Source organism: Hipposideros armiger, unplaced genomic scaffold, assembly GCF_001890085.2.
Source record: "Hipposideros armiger isolate ML-2016 unplaced genomic scaffold, ASM189008v1 scaffold_8, whole genome shotgun sequence".
Lineage (NCBI taxonomy): Eukaryota > Metazoa > Chordata > Mammalia > Chiroptera > Hipposideridae > Hipposideros > Hipposideros armiger.
In genome coordinates this window covers 4,532,037-4,553,895 of record NW_017731358.1, presented here as the reverse complement: position 1 = coordinate 4,553,895, position 21,859 = coordinate 4,532,037, and the positions used below count along the sequence as shown (strand labels likewise).

Genomic DNA, 21,859 nt, shown 5'->3' with positions numbered 1-21,859 from the left:
GGAAAAGTGTGTAGGTTTTTAATTGTTCTAAAATAATACATGGGTCCCAGGGCTTTTGGAAAACGAGTGTCATCTCTACCGTCTGGTGCGGGAAGGGGAAAGCATGAAGGTCCAGCGACTTTGGCCCTGGGTCACCTTGTGGCTTGGTCCTAACAGGGCCCAATTTTGCTGTTGCCACCCATGTAAGAATATCCTCCCCTTTCTATAGACTGATTCACAAGCGAATGTAATTCTGTTACTTACCTAGAAGCATGAACTGCGGATCGGGTATAACCAGGTAACACGGACAAACACACATTTAACTGAAAGAAAGAACAGGTTTGTTGTTAACTGTGAGTTAGACAAAAGCCTTGGAGCTGGAACCAATTTCCTATTTTCAGGATCAAACAGGCATTTTCCAGCCATCAAGTTACCAGCAGGGGGCTTTACAGAGGAGTGGCGTCCTTTTTCTGTTCCCGTCTTTAAATGCCTTTCTGCCCTCATTCTGTTGTTCCGTGAGTACAAAGGGAGAGAGGCAGATAGTAAATCAGTGGGGGAAATCTTGGCAGGAAAAGATGTTCAGAACAGCACCCTTGGATGCAAAACATCTTCAAAGGGGCAGATCTCTTCTAAGACCCAGGGATTCAAAAAACTCAGAGGCAACTGTTTATTTGGACTTCGCATAGTGAACAAGCCTCAAGAAAAGGCTGGTTCCTTCCAGCTACCCCAGGTCTGGCAGGCCCTACTCAGACCCTTCCTAATCTACAATTAGTCAACCTCGCGTAAAGATGGGTCCTCTTCAAAAAGGCTCTCCATGGGAAATTGCATTACGTGGGTCAAGAACCCTTTTGTTCAGAGCAAATTAAAAACGACTTTCCCTATGTTTCCCTGAGAGAGTGCAGGAAATCCCTCTAGGGCATAAAGCACCATGTCTGCTTCCAGGTTCCCCGACATAGGGGCTGGGGTTCCTTCCATGCAGCAGAGGGTCTCAATAGATAGCTTGAGCAATGCAGACACATCTGTCTTCAAAGCCCGTGTGTCAGACACATCTCACTCTTTAGAAGATGGATTCAAACATGGAATGTTATCAAATCCTGTATGGCTTTGAACAACCTGGCTTTACATGCTGATACTCAATGTATTAGTAGTTTAATTACTTAAAACGTTTTTCCCCCCTCAGGTAAAAACAGAAATGGCACACTTCAGAACAGAATGGCATCTTGGGAAATGGCACTTGAGTGGCTTCTCCAGTCACTGCTTAAATCTTCACTATTTCCTGTCAGGTGGCGATGTCACATCAATAATAAATTACACATTGATACTTGGTAAAAATTAACAAGTCAGATAAGTCCCTGAGCACAGTGTAATGACCAAGACTGCACTGTTGCATCGGGTTCTAAGCCTCTAAACTATCTTAGAAGGGAATATCGACCTACACAGCACAACCAAGAGGCAGCTGTGGTGGAGTGACAAGGATACCAGGTATAGGGTTAGTAGACATAAAAGTAGATGTAAAACCGCTATAAAGAATTTTACCTCGCCCCAAGAGAGGTCTGGCCCCTGGCTCCTGCAAGACAATCTCTAAGCCTTTGGAATATCCTGCTTTTGTTTACCTGGAGGCCTGGGCCACTCCAGATAATCTAACAACGTGATTTATGGGGAGGGCTTTGAGTTAGAGAGTATCTGCTGGACCTCCAGAGGGGCTGGAGACTGAGGTCAGCCATATGGGCAGCTGCCTATTCGCTCTAGACACCAAGGCTCAGGTGAGCATCCCTGGTGGGCAATACTCCATGAATACTATACACATTGCTGCTGAGAGGGGCTAACACTGTGCATGAGTCCATGAGGAGGGGACAACTGCAAGCACCACATCTGAGCCCCTCCGGACTCTGCCCCATGCATCTCTTCCCTTTGCTGATTGTAACCTGGATCTTTTCACTGTAATAAACCATAACCATGAGTATGAATAGCTTTTGGTGAGATCTGTGAGTCCTAGTGAGTTATCAAATCTGAGGGTGGTCTTGGGGACCCCCAAACTTGCAACTGGTGCCAGGAGTGAGGGTGGACTAGTGGACTGTTCCCTAACTTTGCACCTGCTCTGTCTGAGCTCAGGCAATGTCCTTAACCTCCAGAGCCTCCCTGTTGTCCATCTGTAAAGGTGCTACCAATGCCTGTTATAGGAGGGAGGCTTCTGGCAAAGTACCTGTCACAGAGCAGAGGCTCAGTGGATACAGAAACAGAACTGGAACCTAAACGTTACACAAATAAAATCCACAGTCCTATAAAATCCTATAGCTTTTGGCTAATATACCAACTCTTACCCATAAAGAATAATTAAAACTGAAATCAGAATTCAACTAATCTCTAAAACTTATTTTAATGACAAATTTCAACTTTCTAAACACCAAATCTTAGACTCAGGTAGCAATGGAGATGCAAAATTTACTATCTAAACTCCATTTTCATCTCTTCTTTCTTCCTCTCCATTGTTCTTTCTTTCTTTTTTTCCCCCCTGACAAACAGTAAAGCAAAGAGGGAAAGAAGAAGAATCAAAGGCCCCTACATAAACTATGCAATGAATTCTCAACCCTGGGTAATCAGGATTAACTGCTACACCTTTGGCATTCCTGTGAGGAAAAGAGCATCGTTCTCTCCATGTTCTGAAATACAGAGAAAGAGTCACACAGCATGTCAACAGCCAATGGGACATGGCTAGGTCTTTCCTCCTCACCAGCAGCTCTTACTGGTACATGTCATCTAAATGTCTGTGACGATAAGTCTGCACATGGAAAAGAAACGCCAAGGCACTGATAAAGGCGCACATGAGGACACATTCAAAGAAACACTTCTACTGGGCACTACGCGTTCCCAACACCTCCCTTCTATTTTCAGAGGGCCTCTTATTTTACCATCAAGTTTACCTTCCATCTATAACAGAAACGAACATCCCAGGAGTTATAGCTGGTCCCCAGGGAGAATCCCAATTCTGAATAAAATCTGTTCTAGAAAACAAAGGACTAGAAGAAATATGCCTTTCAGGAAACTTACCGTTTTGGTGATTTCATTTTCAAAATCATGTAGGTCTGAATGTTTTTCCACGGTGGCATTAAGAAATGTTTTCTTTAATTTCAACTCTGTCACAAAGGTTCTAACTGAAAATGAAAAATAACCCGTTAGGCCACACCACAGGTTGACCTATGCAAGGCTCTGTGTTTGTAAATTTCTGGGGCATCCAGCTTCACTTCACCTCAAAGGACCACGTCCATGTATTTCTTTCTCCTCGAGGGTAGAGACCACCTCTCCTTCTCTGGACTCCTCTCTAGGAAAGTGAGCATCTCCTGAGCTGAGCTGAAGAGTCAGACTGAGTAAACCTTTGGGTGAGAGACTCTAAGGAGACCTCTGTGTATGTGTGAGCGCTGCTGAGAGGAGCCTGCTGTACATCTCCCTAATGGCCTCCCACATAATAGGTGCTCAATAAAGCTGTGACAAAGTAGAAAGATGAGCTGGCCTAAATAACATACTCCTAGCAGGTGGGGAGGGAGACGTGCCGCTAGACACAAAAAGTGCTCCTCAGGCCCTATAAAATTTTTAGATGGAGGACAAAAAGCTCTGGCACTCTAGGTCTTTCACCAAGTTGATAAGTCCTTGGCTTTAAAAGCATGCTTTGGTTTCCTCTTCTTGCTAGTCACCCCCACCCACCCCCATTCCTCTTGCTCAGAGGAAATGCCCATTTTATCACTGATAAAAGAGTCTTCCAGGAGTCAGTAACTTCCCAAGGTCACCCAGCTCCCAAGGGCCAAAATTAACATTTAATGTCATGTGTGCCCATCTTCCAAGTTCTTCTCTACCCTCAGTTCCCTGAGGATTCTGATAGTCTAAGGACAACCAAGGAGCTACAGAGAAAGGTGCCAAACATCTGGAGTGGGACCCCACTCCAGGGGACTGCCAGACTCCGTGATGATAAGCCACATCGACCCATACTGGATTCAGACATGAAAGAACGCAGCCCCACTTTCAAGGCCCATTTCACTCATAAAATAAAATTCTAGTTAACATCAATTGGTGCTGATTGGGCCTGAGGGGACTGGAACTTACAAATGGGCAGGCAATCAAAAATTAGTATAGCCTGCTTTATATCTGGCTCTTATCTTCTTTTATATTAAATTCTAATCTTTCCCTCTGGACAGGAAAAAAAAAACCTCAACAAAACCCAAAACACAGAAACCCCTGAAGCTGCTCTTTCACAGAAAGCTTGCTTGCTGAATTAAGAAAAAGGCCCACAAATGAGCCAGGGAAAAGATTTAACATCTTATACTTTCTGTCTAAAGCCTTTAATCCTTATTTAACATCTTTTTGCTTGTTCTACAGCTCAGTGAAGCCAGCTGCTTAGGACTCTTTCTGAGCAGCAGGGAGCTCTTTGAAAACATTCTTGGCCAAATGAAAGCATTTCAGCATGCTCTAATTTGCATGTTGCTCTGATGTGTATGAACAATGACGCTAAATGACTTGAAAAGGGAAAGATGATTGTTAACACAATAGGCCCGCTGTCTTCTCCTGATCGTGTTGCCTGTGGGACACTCCACACACACAAGCTTCTAGAAGCCTCATCCCACGCCTTGTCTTCACATCTCACAGGTCCAGGTTTATACCCAGACTCTCTGTATAGAAATATATATACTGTACATGCTAAGGACACATCTCTTCTGAATCATGACAGTCAATGTGGCCTCTGCTTTCAGTGTGAACACGAAGATGGCATCACACAGTGTCCTCTCCCCAGGGACATGTATGTCTGCAGTTACATCATCAGGCTTTAAGGCAAATTTTTACTTCAAACTTAACTGTTGATTTACATAGGTTATTGAAATGATTTTTTGAAAGAGTCATAATTATTACTTTGCATTCAGATTAGTTTATTGTTTTCATTGCTTTTAGTTCCGGTCCAAGAGGTTGGAAACTAATGGTAAAATGACATCTCTCATCTGGAGAACGCTACCATTTTCAAAGCTTGCTCAAATACATTATTTTATTTGATCGTCACAATAAGTGGGAAGCAGAGCAGGTGGTAATCTGATTTTACAGATGAGGAAACTGAGGCTCAGGGGTCATATGCTGTGGGTGGTGGCCCTGGACAGATGAAAGCCAAGCATTTGAGTTCCTGGGCAAGTGTATTTTTCACGCTGCTTCAGAACAAAATCATTTCCATCTTCTCCATTTTCTTTTTTTTTAAATTTTATTGGGGAACAGCCATGGTCATTGGTTACACATTGCTTTCATGCTACAATGGTACAGTTGACTCTTAAGGAGGGTGCAGCTCTCAGTGGCCCATGCAGGGATTGAACCGGCAACCTTGGTGTTATCAGCACCACGCTCTAACCAATGGAGCTAACCGGTCACCACCCATCTTCTCCATTTTTAAACTTAAAACTCCTGGCTTATTTTTCATAGGGTGTAGCTAAATGGAATAGGTTATCCCAAAGAAAACTATTAGAATAAGAAGAATTCTTAACTGACTAATGTCTACATTCCTAGCTTTTTCTTTCATCAAATGATACTTTGACTTGATCCTTGTATTTTAAACAATTTTCAAAATTCTGCCATTATTTTAGTAGGGAAACAACTGTTGAAATAAATTTCTAGGCCCAAGATGGGGCTGTTCCTGCTAGGGGTGCCAGGTCGGCAAACGGAACATTCATGTTCCTGTAAATGCTCCATTTTTTTAATGGTTTTTTGTTTGTTTGTTTTTAAAGATTTTATTGGGGAATTGGGGGAGTGGAACAGCATTGGGGAATCAGGGAAGGGGAACAGACAAGTTGCTGTCCTTTTGTTCTTCAGTCTAGTTGTGGAGGATGTTGCTTCACTGGCCCATGTTGGTATTATCATTGCACTCTTCCCGGGTGAGGCAGATTGGTCGCTGGGCTCTATACTTATTTCCTTGTTCCCTGATCTTTCTCAATAAGGTCAGCTATGCAACCCCAGCCAATCATGCCTTCTAACCCTCTACAGAACTCTCTCTTGCCCACAATTCCTCAGGAAGAGTGCTCCACTGCTTGGGAGGCACTGTCTTTCTCCTGTCCATGAATTGCTTTCCCTTGAATAAAGGACGTCAAACTCATCACTAAATTGTTTTAGTTTTGTCATTTGATACAACCTTCTAAAAAGTCCGATGATTCTCCTCAGCCTATGGGCACCAGGAATTCATGCAAGTAACACTTTCAAAAGACAAAGACATTGGTCCTCTCAAAAAAATATTTACTAAGTACTTTTTGTGTGTTAAGTATCATGTTGAATGACTGAAGATGATACAAAGATGAGTCACATTCCTGCCAGTTTCCTTATCCAGTCTAGATAATAACTCTGTGTTCTTCACTTCTGATTTCTTCAACAAGTTATATATTGAACTCAACACTCTAACACAGGGTTATACCCTGTGTGCAAGAAAGCTCTTATGATTAACAGACTATTGTGTGGCGGGAGGAGCTGGGGGTTGGAAACTTGGCCTTCATCAAGCAGTTGTATAAGCTTAGCCACTTAGCACCTTGTCAGGGCCTTAGTTTTCATGTGGGTTGTTTGCTTCTTAATCTGTAAAACAGTGATTATATCTAAAACCAACCAGCTTTATGAATCTATCAAATTGGGGAACAAAATATGACAAATTGTACAGTACGATTATGGCAACACTTTATAAAAATATATCTGCCTGTGGACAAGAACATGAAGATTGTTTTTAAAAATGAAAAGAATGTGTGAGTTTGGTAGGATAATCAGGGTTTTATTCTCTTTCTTCTCTCCCTAAAATGTTATTTCTTTACTATGTGGTTAGAATACCCTTTGATATATATTTTTTTTCCTAACTGCAGGGTGGGATGGTTAAGGAAACATGTTATGCACCAATGATGACATATTTATGCAGTCATTAAGAAGTTTGTATAATATTTTTAATAACATGGGAAAATGTTTAAGATGTAAAATTTGTACAAATACTACATGATTTCAACTATATAAAAATATAATGCACATTTTAAAAGTTTCAAATAAGGTGCTATATCTCTGAGTGGTGGAATAATAGGCAGCATCTTACACTTCTTTCTATATTCCTTAAGTTTATACCTTAGACAAACATCAGTTGCGATTAGGGAGAACAACAACGTATGTTACTTTGCAAAATATACTGTGAGGCAGAAAAAAATCCAAGGTAGACTGACTCTTACCCAAATTGCATATTCCTTTCTCCAGCTGGTATCCAACTGGGCATCTGCAGGTAAAGGATCCCTGAGTATTGTTGCACATGGCCAGGGGTGGGCAGGGGTTCGAGAGGCATTCATTCACATCTGCAGAGGACAGAAAACAAGGACGTATTGAATCTTATCAGACAACAAGATCATAATCCGGTACAGGAAGCGCTTACGAAAGGCCAAATGGCACTGGGTGTGGCGGGGCCCTGGAGATGAGTAGAACACTAACCTTGTTTTCGAGGGGCTACCAGCCTATTAAGGGTAGAGGCAGCCATGTATACAGCTAACTATAAACATAAGGCAGGAACTGGAAGGACAGATCAAGCAGCAGATTTTGAAGGAGGAATGATTAAGGGCTGTTTTAAATAACATCTGGACCAAGACTGGAAGACTTTCATAAGCAGGCATGGGTTGGGGGTGGGATTCTAGGCGGAGGCACCAGCACAGTGAAGGCCAGCGGCAGGAACGCTTAGGGGTTTTTAGGGGGCCGTGGATGGTCCAGTGTGGCAGGGGCATCGGGAGCTTCGGAATAAAGTCAGACTGTGCAGGCTGGTCAGTGCTATTGCCTGACATTATTCTGCACACAACACATAAGCATGTTAACTCTCAAGCACGGTATTAAATAAAAAAATCTTACTCCCCTACATTTTGGAGGAAAAAGGAGTTTACTGCCTATCTCCACGTGCTGCTGTACTGTAGACCCCTGAAGACGAGGCTTCCTCTTACCCACACTGCAGTCATCCCCTTGCCAGGAAGGTGGGCACACGCATTGAAACCCACGGCCGCTGCGATCCACAATGCACGTCCCATCATGAAGACAAGGGTTAGGGGCACAGCTGTTCCCTGAAAACACATTCCAGGAGTAAAGCAGTTAACCACACAGGAAATGTAAAGGCAGCTCTAGGTAAATATTTAATTCTCCTGGCTAATATTTGATTCCTGCTTAATTCTGTTTACTTGCCCTGAAGGGCCCATTTCAAACACATGTGAGAGGGGACTGCATCCACTGATAGACCTTGAACAATTCGATGTTGTCCTTTTGGTTTAACTAGGATGAGGAAGAAACAACATCCCTGTGCTTACTGCCTTTGTGGTGGCCCAGACTGATACATCTGCAGCCTAGAAATGCTAAGTGCTTTCCTATTGGAAAAAGGTGTAAATAAAATCTTGTTTTTATAGAAAAAAAAATTAAAACACATCTTTAGAGGGAAAAGAACCCTCCTCCTGCTGCAAGATTTCCCTTTATCAGAAATTCTCAAAATGGAACACTATGTAGACCTCCACACAATCATTTAGAAAAACTGCAAGGCCTTCTCTTTACGTGATGTAACAACGAGCCCTATATGATTCATCTAGGTCTAATCATGCCCAGGCTTCAATGTCATCTTGGACTCCCCGTTCCCAAGGGCAGTGACCACAACTCTCTGTTTCGGTCTGCATAACCAGAACTGTCATGCTCCAGTTATGTAACAACTGCCTAATAAAGGTTTCTGACACATACTTAGAAAAACCGAAACCCACAAAAGAACTGCATCGTCGCCAAGGAAAAAATCGGTGGTAGAATGAGAAAACGAAGGTGAAAGTCAAGAGTTGTAACTCTCAAAAGAATAACCCTGAAAACAAGTGGGTAAACCTAAACATGGCGCTCCTATTCCTCACTGCTACTTTAACTACCCAAAATTACCTCTCTAAGCACAGCACCTATATATCCAAACAGTGCATCCATGGACCCTGTCACAAAAAATATATTAACAGCCAGTAATGATGTTCCTAATGCTCGCCTATAGTTACCAGTGCAATGGCCATAATCAGCTTTAAGGGAGATTGTGAAGTGTATTCCATATGGTATTGAAATATATTTGGCTGCTGGAAATGAAGTCCTATGAACCTCGGAGCAGGGGTCCCACATGTCTGGGGAGAAGGATCCACCTTTCATTTCCCAGAGGTGCTGGGATCCGTGGTACAAAGGGGGTGCTGATGCATCATTGCACTGTGGGGCTGGGTGGGGAGGTGGGAGGGTCAGAAGGGTATGACCCTCCAGCCCCCAGGATGCTGATGGCTGACGAGGTGGAAGTCTGCCACTAACAGAGCTCCTTGCTCCAGTTACCACAAAGCATTTCTCGTCTTTTCTTTTTCCTTAAGATGTCAGTCTCCATTTCACCCCGTCACCAACAGCTGTTTCCCTTTCCTGGGTCTGGACAAGCCACATGCACCGTTTTGAACATGACATCAAAAGATAGATCATCTTACTTCTGCCTTTCCTTACATGATAAAAAATCATGTGGCTGGTTTATGTCCCTTGTACCAGGAACATCAACGTGGCTATAAAGATAACCTTGGGCCGGCCGAGTGGTGCATTGGTTAGGAGCTGGCTTGGGACGCCAGCTCTGAGCAGCAGGGCCCCGGTTCGGATCCCACATGCGGGCCAGTGATGCTGCGCCCTTTACAGCTAAGATGGTGAACAACAGCTCGACCTGGAGCTGGGCTGCCATGGGTCGCTGGCTACAGCGTAGGCTGCAATGGGGCTGGCCGGCAGCAGGCGTGAACTTTCGTGAGCTGCCGTGGGCAGCCATGAGCAACTGTCCAATGGCCGGCGAGCGACTGTCTCACCCGGGAAGAGCGCAATGATAATACCAACATGGGCCAGTGAAGCGACAGCCTCCACAACTAGACTGAAGAACAAAAGGACAGCAGCTTGTCTGTTCCCCTTCCTCGATTCCTCAATGCTGTTCCCTCCCCCAATTCCCCAATAAAATCTTTAAAAAAAAAAAAAAAAAGATAACCTCAAGTGCACGGCAAAGTTGCCCTTGCCGCGCAGTCACTATGGGAAAAGATTAGTTCATCATCTTCTTACTGAAAATGCCCCCCACCCACATTTATCAATTAGCAACACAATCTGAGGGAGACAAGGAGCCTGGGCTTCCCCTGGGTCAAGGGAAGCCTCTCTGGCGACTGTAGAGCCGCCTAACTTGATTCAGAAGCTCGGGACGCTGATCTGGGGGCTGGCGCCTTCTCACTCCGGGCCTGATAGGCCACCTAAAGCTTCTTTACTCCAGTTTCTCTACCCTCCAGTCCTGCTTCACTGCCCACTCTGGCCTTGGAAGAGTTAAAGGCCTGCTTGAAAAGCTCTTGCAATTACAGGGTATTACAAGCTACAATCGCACTATCTGCTGACATCACACACGCCCAATGGCTTTCTCTTCTCCTTCTTCAGCAAGAATTATGTTAACTCAAGGGTGAGAAAATTGGGTCCACTGTGACATTATTTTATGCTTCAAGTGCTTCACCAGGAAGCATCTGAGATCACAGAACAAACACTGCGCTATTGTAAATACCGGCCATCACCACACATTCACAGGAATTCCCGGCCCATGCAGTCCTCTGCATGCTCGTGTGACTGTGTTCTACCTGAGTCTGGAGAAGACAGTGCCGTCGGTGACTGTGTGCTGCTCTGAGCAAGGAAGGTGGTAGATTTGGGAGTCAGCACTTCAGCTGTAGAAACATCTGTGATATGGGGAAAAGGAGACGTTCTGGGGAACTGCGAAGCCGGACTGTACTCTTCTGAAACGCCACTCCCTGTGGTCAATGTTTTTGCTGATGTCGGTACAGTGATCAGGGGGATCAACTGGGTAGTAGCCTCTATATGCACTTGGTTCTTTTTGGTTGTGACAGTACCTACTGTTGAGATCTGTGGCACTAGAATTTCAGGACTGCTTGGCGAGAGCTGATTTCCTGCTGTAGTCTGCACTGTTGTGGGCCCAGCCATTAGAGTTGCAGTGCTAGGCTGGGGGCTGGGAGTGGGCACAGGGGGATGAGAGGCCTTGAGAGTGGTGACTGTCAAAGCTGGAGGCGTTTGGGCCAAGCTGGTGCTTGTGCCTGGAAGGGTTTGCTCAGTGGAGAATTCCGTTAAAGTCGGGGGCAAAGGGATCCCCGAAGTAGAGCTCATTGTTTCCGCTTCGGTGGCCTCTGTGGGCAGAGACTCCAGGCGCAGTGGCTTTGATTCCGTGACCATTTTCCTGTGGCGTGGGTTGCTCTGGCTCTTAGGATCTGCTGTTTGACTACTGGAGGGCATTGCCACAGATGACGTCATTGTCGACGTCTGAGCTGCACTCACAGAAGTGTCCCTTGCTCTGGGCGGGACCAAGGTAGAAGGTGAAGGTGGTAGGGTTGTCTGGGACACGGACAGAGAGCCAGGGATAGAGACTGTCAGAGATATTAGCAAAGGTGGTGGGGAGGAAGACAAAGGTGTGGGCGCATCAGGGGTGGGTGCATGAGCAGAGCTCCTGGTTGATGGTAAGGCTGAGAACAACTGGTGGGATTGCGACACGGAGGGCACAGGCAAAGGGGGCCCTGACGAAGAAGAATCACCAGCCAATCCAGTATCGGTGTCCAGAAGACCCGAGGTGTTTGGCATATTAATGGTGGGTGTGAAGGATGGAAGGTTGGCTGTACGCAGACCCGGTGACTCAGTGGGAGGCCGAGCATATTCCCCTCCGTAGGATGAGACATTACTTCTTTCAGTCTGAACCTGAGAAGAGGAAGAATAGTCTGAACGTGAAGAGTTTGAGATCTTAAGAGAAGAGGTCGAACTCTCCCTCATGTCCGAGGACGAACTGTTGTCTGTGATGGATAGCAACATTCGTTCTCCCTTGGTGAAGGCAGATGAGACATAGGCGTGGTCCGTGTGGTCGCTGGAAGTCCTCTGTTCAATATCAGTGCCGCTCACTTGATCGTAGCTAATCCCAGTGACTGCAAAGGGAAAAACGAAAGTTAGGTCAACTAAACAGATAAGCAATCTCCTGAGCATGCCCTGTAAAACAGGCTCTCAGTGTCCCATCCATGAACACCTGTGGCGAAACGCTTCCTCGGGAGAGGTGGTTTTCAATGGCCAGCACTCTGGAAAGACAATATGGGAGGCAGGAAGGTCAGAGTCTGCTGAGCAGATTTACCCTCGTGTGAGGAATGTGGTGGCAGCAATGGACACGGTAATAAAAGAGAAGTGGGGCCCGGGGCCCAAGAATAGGGAACAGGTCCAAATTCCTTCCACATGCCTTGTTTGATAAAAGCAAATTGATAATGCAAAGCTCTTAAGACCCCAAATAGAACAATTGTTATGCCTAACTGGAAAAAGGAAAACCCTCCCAACATTCCATTCTGTATAATGAGATATTTCTTTCCCAGGAGACTGGCCTTAGCCACAAAGTGGCTGTTCTCTTTTATTTAAGCATCCTGGCAGACAACCTAGCAAATGCCGTAGGCAAGTGGTGGGTAGGAGGAGAGGTAAGAAAACCCAGAAAGTTCTCTTCAGAAAGAATTTGTAAGGGACTTCCTGGGTGGACAGCGAACTTAATCATTCTAGGACCATGGGCAGATTGACAGAGGCGCTGACGGAATGTGAAAAGAGATTCTGCTCATCACCTCCGAGAGCATGTGAGGATGCCAGTGAACCCGAGACCAGGTGGGCGCCACCAGTCGCGGTCACGTTCCTGTGCAGAGTGGCACTCTCTGTTTCTCCAGGCACCTCTGCGGAGCGCCCCACATCCCCAGATGTCGTGCTCCCGTTGGGAAGAGATCGCAATGTACGCTCTCCGTTTCCAGTGAAAGTAGCTGAAGTGTGCGGGCTGTGAGCACGAGCTCCGGATGTCCCCTCGGAGCCTTCCTGCGAGTCGGCACTGACTCCCAGCTCAGGACTATCTTCAGTGGCTACAAGAAGGTTGAAAAGGGGATGGTTGGTCAATGCAGGGGGAGAACAATCTATTGTACTTGAGTCTCAGGAATAGCCTCACTTCCTGGACTATGTTAGCCAAAACAATTCTCTATGTTTTCTGACAATGCGTAAAACCAAAATGTGTGGTCTTCTCTGCAGATGCTTATCAGTGACTGAAACCTCAAGCGGCGCTGCGGATCAGCCTATCTGCTCAGGTGACCTGGATTTATGGGAAAGTTTATTACTTCAGTGAACAGGATCAATACTGTATTTCTGCTTGGTGATACATAATAAATAGAGTTTATGTCAGGGAAATTGGTGGTGGCTGCAGGGGAGGTGAACAGTGGGCAAAAGACTCACAACGCTACTGAAGCGTTAGACCTTCCGGCAAGGCCCAGGAGAAAGGCCCACATTACTCTGAAGGCTTCCACGTCCTTGCTGGGACCAGTGATACATGAACTGACGCAGGGCCTGTCCTTCTACAGTGTTCATTCTTTGTCCTAACACATCAGTGACAAATGGCATTGTGATAAGAGGTTAAAAGTGGGGCTTGGTTTTTGTTTTGTTTTACTTTTTTTTAATGTATTTGTTTTATTTCCTTGGTGGGGATGGCAGAGGGGCAAGTGACACATGAATAAATATCCTTTCCTCCTTTCTTGGCTATGGCAATGAGGTCCAATTCTTCTTGGCCTGAATACGTCATAATCTGGCTCTATGAGAAAACAGGCTCTTTTCCTGGTTCTTATTCCTATTCCCGGACCAGACTAGCTCTTGATACCCCAAGGACACACCTTGATGGAAAACAGATGTAAAGCTGAGGGTTAGGTTAGTTCACTTCATGATAGGTTTGTATTCACTGACAGACAGGAGTGAGTGTGGGGGCAGGGGAGCACAGTGACTTGGAGCAGCACTGAGAAAGCCAGGAGCCAGGATGAGATGTGACTTGACCCAGGCTGAAGGGATTACGAGACCCGTGGAAAGTCCATCAGGAGAGGCTTGAGAGCTGAGCATATCTGAGCGCAAGTTCCCTGGGTAAAGAGGGCACGGCCTGGGATGGGGAGACCGTAAAGGCTCTGTTAGATGAAATGTAGGCAAACAACCCAGTCAGGCTTACAGACTTAACACACTGGAGTGTCGCGACCTAAAACAGAGGCGCTCGCACATCTGAACCTAGAAAAAGGAACAGCTCAAGAACTCTGAGAGGCTGGACAGCAGAATCAGTCAGCTTTGGGTGATCAGGAGGAAATGAGATAAAGAATCACATTAACCCACAGTTGAGGGGGTTTCAGGAATGAAGCTATTCCTTATCTAGCACTTTATAACGGAACCCCACGATCTGTTCACATAAGACCACATTTTCTACATGATCCAACAGACCATTAACTGCAGAGTGAAAGGCACTGAGAGATGGAAAGGCTACAGAACCTAAGCTCCTGGTTTTTGAAAAGGTAAAAATTCTGAGCCCCACAATTGTGAGGGTGGAAAATGATTCTTTTTGTTTAAGAGACAGATGATGTGTTTTCCATGCACAGACATAAAAGAGCATGAAGATCCTCTACCCATACATGTGGTATTCTTTCATGATAAGCATATGTTTGTCACATCACATCAGTACTAATAAATGCTAATTTTCCTCATCATTTAGGATGCTCGTATGGGGGAAATGGAGCTTCTATTATTAGTGGTAAAGAGGTAAGAATTTAAAGCTATTATAAGTTTAACTGATAAGTTAATGCATTTTTGCTTTAGTCAGTATATGTTTTACATTGATAAGGCTGCTGAGAATGGTTTTTTAAGATTACCCAAAGACATTTTTAAAAAGGAACATCAAAAGCTTTCTCAAATTGATAAATTGCACTTCATCAAAATTAAACTTTTGTGCTGTAAATAATACCACCAAGAAAGTGAAAAGACAACCCACAGAATGGAAAAAAAAATGCCTGTAAATCATATACCTCATAAAGGAATACTATCCAGAATATACAAAGAAATCTTATAAAGAAAAAAAAAAAAGACAATTTAAAAATAGTCATAAGGTCTGAATGGACATTTCCGAAGAAGTTATACAAATGAACAATGAGCACATGAATAGATGCTCAACTGGGAAATGCAAATCAAAATCACAACGAGATAGTACTTCACACCCACTAGGATGGCTATAATAAAAAAAGGTGGACAATAACAAGTGTTAGTAAAAATGCTGAGAAATTGGAACACTTGTACGTTGCTGGTGGGAAAATAAAATGGTGCAGCCACTCTAGAAAACAGTTTGACAGTTCCTCAAAAGGTTAAAAATAAAGTTACTATTAAACCCAGAAATCCAAGAGAATTGAAAACATACTTCCACATAAAAACGTACACTGCAATGTTCACAACAGTATTATTCATAATAGCCAGAAAGTGGGAAAAAAACCTACACATCCATCACTTGATAAAGGGATAAACAAAATGTGGTCTATCCATACAATGGAATAGTATTCAGCCATGAAAAGTAATGAAGTAGTTACACGCTATACAACATGGCGAACCTTGAAAACATTATGCTAAGTGAAAAACACCAAAGGCCACATATCATATGATTCCTTTTACATGAAATCCCTAGGTTTGCCATAGAAATTTGTCCCTATGGAAAATCCTTAGAGACAAAAACTAAATTAGCGGTTGCCAGAGCCTGGGAGGAGGAGAGAATGGGGAGTGACTGTGATGAGTACCAGGTTTCTTTTTAAGATGATGAAAATGTTCTTGAATTAGATAGTAGTGATGGTTACACAACTTTGTGAATATACTAAAAAGCACTGAATTGTACACTCTTAAGTGGGAAAATTGTATAGAATGTGAATTATATACAATAAAGTCATTTTAAAAAGAGAGGGAGTTTCTCTTGATGAATGCCTAAACCTGGGATGAACAACCACTCATGAGAAGGTGGTATTTTCACCTTCCAGAAGCTGTGTGATAGTGGCGAGTATGGGGGTGTGGGGTGGGCTACAGGGAGTGGCCAGAGAAGTCCCTGAGTTGTGTGCGGGAGAGGCAGGTGGCAACAGCAGTACTTTGGAGACATAAAGAAGAAACTGGAGGACATAGGGGTATATCTGTAGCAACCAGCTAGAAGAATGACCTGGGAATAATGAAACCAGATGACACTACGGGGCTATTTCCTTAACGCAAGGCCTTACTGTGCCACAGAAGATCGTAAGCCTTTAAGCCCCTGTCCCCGCTGTGTGGTCTAGTTCCAGGAGGTGAAAACCTACTCGAGCGTTCACCACGTGGTGCTGAGGACTCCAGGCTTTCTGAGGAGGATGAGGACAAGTCATCAGAGTAACTCCTTTCACCCAGGGCTGTATCACTTCCTCTAGACTGCGGGGCAGAGGCTGAGAACTGGGTCAAAACTGAAGAGTTCACAACTTCAGGATAGGAAGTAGAGCTTCCTGTCACATCTGCGAATCTCTTGCTGTTGGTCCACAACCAGTGTGCAGTGCTCTCTCTGCCTCCGACAGACAGGACCGACCCAGACACGGTCTCAGTCTGAGACGTGGCGCTTCCATTCGCTGCATCAGAGCTACTGGCCAGCTGGTGTCCTTCTGAGACTGCAAGGTGTCAGGAAAAAAAGGCCATTACACGGATGTGAAAGAGACCCCTCCACAACCGAGATGTGAGTCCTTTCTAAGGAAAAATCCCCTTTGCAAGGACCTTGTGTAACATTTATTATATGTGTAACCTGACATGCATTTTTATATTCTAAATAATTATTTCAAAACTCTTCAGTGTCAGTAAGATAGCAATACTAAAAATAAATGTAAGTGAAGAGGGGAGCTTTTAAACAGCACATGAATACAGTGCCTAGTCAGAAGCATTTTTCTAAAACAGTTCTATTATTAATAAAGATTATTCTAATTTTGAAGCAAACAAAAAATAAACTATAGGGAGTACATTAAAACCATGAATTTGGGGACTATATTTATATCTCCATATGTTACTTCTAAAGATGATCTGCACATAAAATAACTCAAGTTAGTTTCAAAGAGCAGGCCAGCTCTCATTTTGAAGACGATGTGGCAGAGTAACAAGCAATCAACAGTGAGGGCTCTGAGGCTGAGGTTTCAACTCTACTTAAATCCTCTGAGCCCTGGTTTCCTCATCTATAAAAAAGCAGGAGTCGGTGGTGACCGGTTAGCTCAGTTGGTTAAAGCATGGTGCTGATAACACTAAGGTGGCCAGTTTGATCCCTGCATAAGCCACTGTGAGCTGTGCCCTCCTTAAGAGTCAACTACACCGTTGTAGCACAAAAGCAATGTTTAACCAATGAACATGGATGTTCCCCAATAAAATTAAAAAGACAAAAAAAAGCAGGAGGAATGATGCTTTTTGGAGGAACTTCACAATGTTCTCCTAAGGGTGAAAATCAAAATGGGATAATGTGGTATACTAGATAAAGGAGATGGAGTTATCTAAGGAAACACTATTTTTTAGAGGCTGCAAATGGTCTTGAAGTGATCCCTTAAGAAAATCCAATAATTTTTAAATGTCCATAATAGATTAAGTAAAATTGATACTTACTTGGGGAATCATTCTGCCAAAATCCCACTGAGCCCTCGGAAGATGTAAGGCCAAATCCATTTTCTGTGGACAGCTCACTGAATTCCCTATCCCCTGGATTCCTGATTACTTCACTGTTTCTTCTCAATTCTGCCTCAGAGGGTGAAGAATGGACTGGTGCTGAAGTCATGGCAATTTCAGAATCCTCAGGGTAAGTCTCTGTCTCATTTTGGGGTCCCAGGCTGACAGTTAAAGACTGGATTGCCCTTGGGACACCACTGGGGAACGTGGTGGCAACATGCACACTCTTTGTCCGACTGACGGAGGGGCTCTGGAGAGCGGTGGAGTTGTTTAGCTCTTCCACGTGCCCAGAAGCTAAAATGGAAAAAAAAACAAAATATGCTTTAAGAGTACTCAGGGGTGGGAATGGGGGGTTAAGAAAATCAGGGATGAAACTAGATACAAATAATTTTTATTACATTTTGGTAGATAAATATAGATCCTTGACCAAACACAATGAAAAGCCTTAGCTTGAGCTAAAAGGAAGATAGGAGAAAGCCTTTAGACATTTGCCTCGGTTTTTATAGAGGAAGGTAAAACTTCTACTCCTGAATTCCACCTTATAGTTTATACAGGACAGGTGAATGAGGACACACCATAATGTTTTTGACAGAAATTGCCATAAACCAGAAGCAATGTGTGACACAGAGCAGTGTCATGATGGAGGATGATTTACGGCACACTTTAAAACACACCTTCTCCCCACCATAGCTCACACCCAACTGACTGCATTGAACAAACTGAAACTTGTCATACACTGTTAACTAAGGTTCGACGCGTCACTTCCGTATTGAAGATCCCTGCCTTTCTGTTGGATGGCACTCAGCAGCAGCATTCACCATATTTTGTGATCACAANCTAAGGTAGGTGAAGCCTGTGGGGTCAAATATAAAGTTGGCTCATGCAACTTGCTAATAAGACAGTGTGTGGGTTTGGTCTCCAGTGCCATTTCTGAAACATAAGCAGGTGAGTGGACTTTGGCTGCCCAGCTGAAGGACTGATGAGTTTACTTGTGTTTGGGCCACTCGGTCTCAGATACCTAACCACTCTCAGCACCAGTTGTGGCCTTAGCTGGTGGCCTGATCAAGGAGAGGTGCCAGTGAGCATCTCTCTAGAGCAGCTAGAGACAAGACACACTCCTGGTTAGTGCTGCCACTGTCAGCTCCTGCTGACCACAGAGACCTGCTGGCTTGTGGTGCCACCTCTATCCCCTTCCTCCTAGTCAGGGGTGCCATAGCTGCCTAAATTGGTGAGAAACTCTTACCTTTAGTGTCCCTCTTTAGCTAAGGATCTTTCACTTTCTTCCCCTAGGAACACAGGAGGCAACATAAAAAGTTGCTTGCTTTACCCACACCCTTATGAATCCGTGTTCTCTGTGCAAAGATCTTCTCATCTAGAAGAAAAAGAGCCTGCTTCCAGCTTCATGCCTGGATCTAGAAATTCAGTTCTTAATACTAGAGACGGTGAGTAACACAGGCTGGTAAAAGCCAGGCTGTCTGGCTGAGGCTTCTGGCTCTACCTCTTATACGCCCTATGACCTCAGACACCTCAGACGAGATACGAATCTGCAAAATGAGGGAGTAACAGTACCTCCCTCCCTGGGCGGTCGCCGAGTACACACATGTGAGAGCTCCAGACAGCACCTGGTGCCATACACATGATAGCTATTAAGTGGATTTAGNCAATGTGTCTTTTACTGTAATAATTTTTTTTATTTAAACATTCACCGTAGTTTTTTATCACGTGTCATAGTGAAAGGTTTCGAGCTGTTAATTATGACCCAGAAACGGAAGAAGGAAGTTCTCACTATAAATGGTTCCTTGAAAACCAGTCCTATATGCAGTTGTGACCAAAAGCACAAATAAATATTAAATATAATTAGAGACAAAGAGAGAAAGAGAGAGACAGAGATCACAGGAAACACAGTTTCCTCTTACTGTCATGCAAACTACAGAACCAGCTACACCTAGCACACAGCCCACAGCTCTGGGCACTGGACCTTAATGAAGACAAAATGAAGATGCAGGCAATCCATACAAGTAGTAATTAAAACAAGGGAAAAGAAAGACCAGGACCCAAAAATAGAGTCCCAGCTTACCTAAACCCGCCCTTACTTAAAAACAAAAACACATTAGTACATTTAAAAAAAAAAAAAGGCATACTAAAGATACATCCCAAATTCTCACTCAACCATGTAGCTTCTCAGGCCTAACTTCATTATACTTATGATAAAAATCCACCAAATTACAGACTGGGTGCTCTTTCAAAGGCACTTTTATTCCCAGTAAACTGCATTATTTCATTGATTCAATGTACAGTGGCGGTTATACTGGACTCAGCCTGAATACCTGTCCAACAAATCAATGGCCGCAGAAATACAATTACAAAAGTCACAAATGCTGACAGTCACAAAAGGAACATGGCTGTGTTTTCCCCAACCCCGAAAGGGTCTGTGGAACATTTGCTTCAGTGTCTTGTCGTCATTATTAAAAGCTTCCATTTACCGACCAATTATGATGTGCCAGTGCTTCATACACACATTTATACATTGTGTGTAAGTAACTTTGTATACCTAATCTCATTTAATCCTCGAAGCAGAGCTCGGAAGTAGTGTGAAGACTTCTGTAGAGCTGGTGCCTCTTACTAAAAGGAGGAAACGTTTGGTGAAACTCATCTACAGTCACCACTCATACCACTAAATGAGCGTCTGCTAATGACATCTAGCGGAGCTTGACCATGTTTCTAATCAACAGGCCAGCACTATTGATCTTTTCATTGTTACCCTTCCTTGCTCATTTCTACCCTTAAAGCAGACGCTCAAAAATGGGAAGACTATCCATTTGTGAGCAGAAACCATCCAAGTTCCCTAATCTTTATTACGGGAGGTAGAAAGGCGGACTACTCATCTGAAAGTATATAGGTCACTCCCAATCACGACTTAAACACTGAAGCCTCAGGCATGCCTCAGAAAGCTCACCCTTAGCTTGGCTGCGACCCAGAACATGCCAAAAATCTAGCTGAGGCAGCTGATATTTGAGAAAGATATGCTAAATCCACACTCTTCTGAGTTATTTATGTTCTTCCTTTTACAAAGTGAAATCACCACAAAGCAATTTACCTGGGCCACATGAGCTCAGCTACCCACAGAAGTACTTTCATAAGGTGAGATCCATTATTACACGCTCAGCTCCTATTGACAGTCTATATAAAATATCACCTTTTAAAGAACATTAGCACAATTTCCACAAAACAGCAGTTGAAGGCATTTTCTATTATGATTCTCAACATTCCTTATGGAAATATTCTTCTTCAAATTGACTGCCCCCAAAACACTGATGCCCATGGATGAAACTGAACGCTTACCTTATCTGACAAATAGCTCAAGCCCCACAGAGTTTCCCTTTGTGCCTGGTTTCCAGGAAGCTCGGTACTAAATTTAGTGCTCAACGGTAGCCACTTGCACACAATTCAACATACACATACCTCTTTCCACCTTCAAATAAGAACTTTTTCCCCTGTTAGTTGCCTTACTAACTTTTTCTCCTAATGATCAAACAGTACATGGTCATTATAGAAAATATACAAAGTACAGAAAGATATAAAGCAGCAAAAGATGTAAAGCAGCAAGAAAAACCCTTTCAAATGGCTTCTGATCTCTTTTTTAACACTCTGATTTAGCTGTTTGGGCCTGTACCTGCTTTCATGCATGTATTTCTTGGCACGCGATTTATTTTTGGAGGCAGGTAACTCCTGGCCCCCCAAGCCTCAGAAGAGGTTATGTTGTGTGCACATTTCCGTATAGCAGAGCAAAAGGGAAAGGAAGCACACAATACAGGGGCTGGTGTGTTTGGAATAACAGATGCTGGAACCAGAAAGGCTCTTTAGGATCACCTGATCTAATCCCTTCGTGTTTCAAATAAGCAGCCCCATCCGCCCCAGGTCAGGCTCCTGGCTGCCACCCCAGCACTCACCTAGGGAGAAGCATCACTCCTCTGACTGGTCTAAGCGCCAGGGCTTTCCCTGGGTCATATCTACTACTGGATGGACGGACTGGCCAAGTGTCAAAAGACACACACCCCTGCCGCACTCTCTCTCCACTTCCGTTCTGCAGAGCGGCCAGCGGGGCTGGGGGACGCGGGTCTGCCTCTGGCAAGTCCTGCTGGCCCGCTCAGCATGCCTGCCTGCGTACCTAGAGCTCCTGGATCCCGTGGTCCGAAAGAGATAGGAAAATCTTAAGATTTAGATTTCAGGGAAGGAAGGAGGTATGCCAGCGCTCTGGTTAGCAGGTTAGCAGCTAACGAGCTCAGCCTTAAAAAGAAGGCAGAGGGCCGGCCGAGGGGCG

The 21,859-nt window shown here is 44.3% G+C and overlaps 1 protein-coding gene across 1 annotated transcript in view; it reads right to left on the bottom strand.

Moving 5' to 3' along the window:
* The window catches only part of HEG1 (heart development protein with EGF like domains 1), a 64,425-nt gene that overhangs the window by 33,605 nt on the left and 8,961 nt on the right, over positions 1 to 21,859 (bottom strand). The window contains exons 3-10 of the mRNA XM_019652223.1: positions 17,479 to 17,832; positions 16,173 to 16,508; positions 12,633 to 12,917; positions 10,623 to 11,963; positions 7,941 to 8,057; positions 7,191 to 7,310; positions 3,028 to 3,131; positions 244 to 302 (exon numbers count right to left, since the gene is read on the bottom strand). Coding sequence (XP_019507768.1) covers positions 244 to 302; positions 3,028 to 3,131; positions 7,191 to 7,310; positions 7,941 to 8,057; positions 10,623 to 11,963; positions 12,633 to 12,917; positions 16,173 to 16,508; positions 17,479 to 17,832 — 2,716 coding nt within the window. The remainder of the gene's footprint in view (positions 1 to 243; positions 303 to 3,027; positions 3,132 to 7,190; positions 7,311 to 7,940; positions 8,058 to 10,622; positions 11,964 to 12,632; positions 12,918 to 16,172; positions 16,509 to 17,478; positions 17,833 to 21,859) is intronic.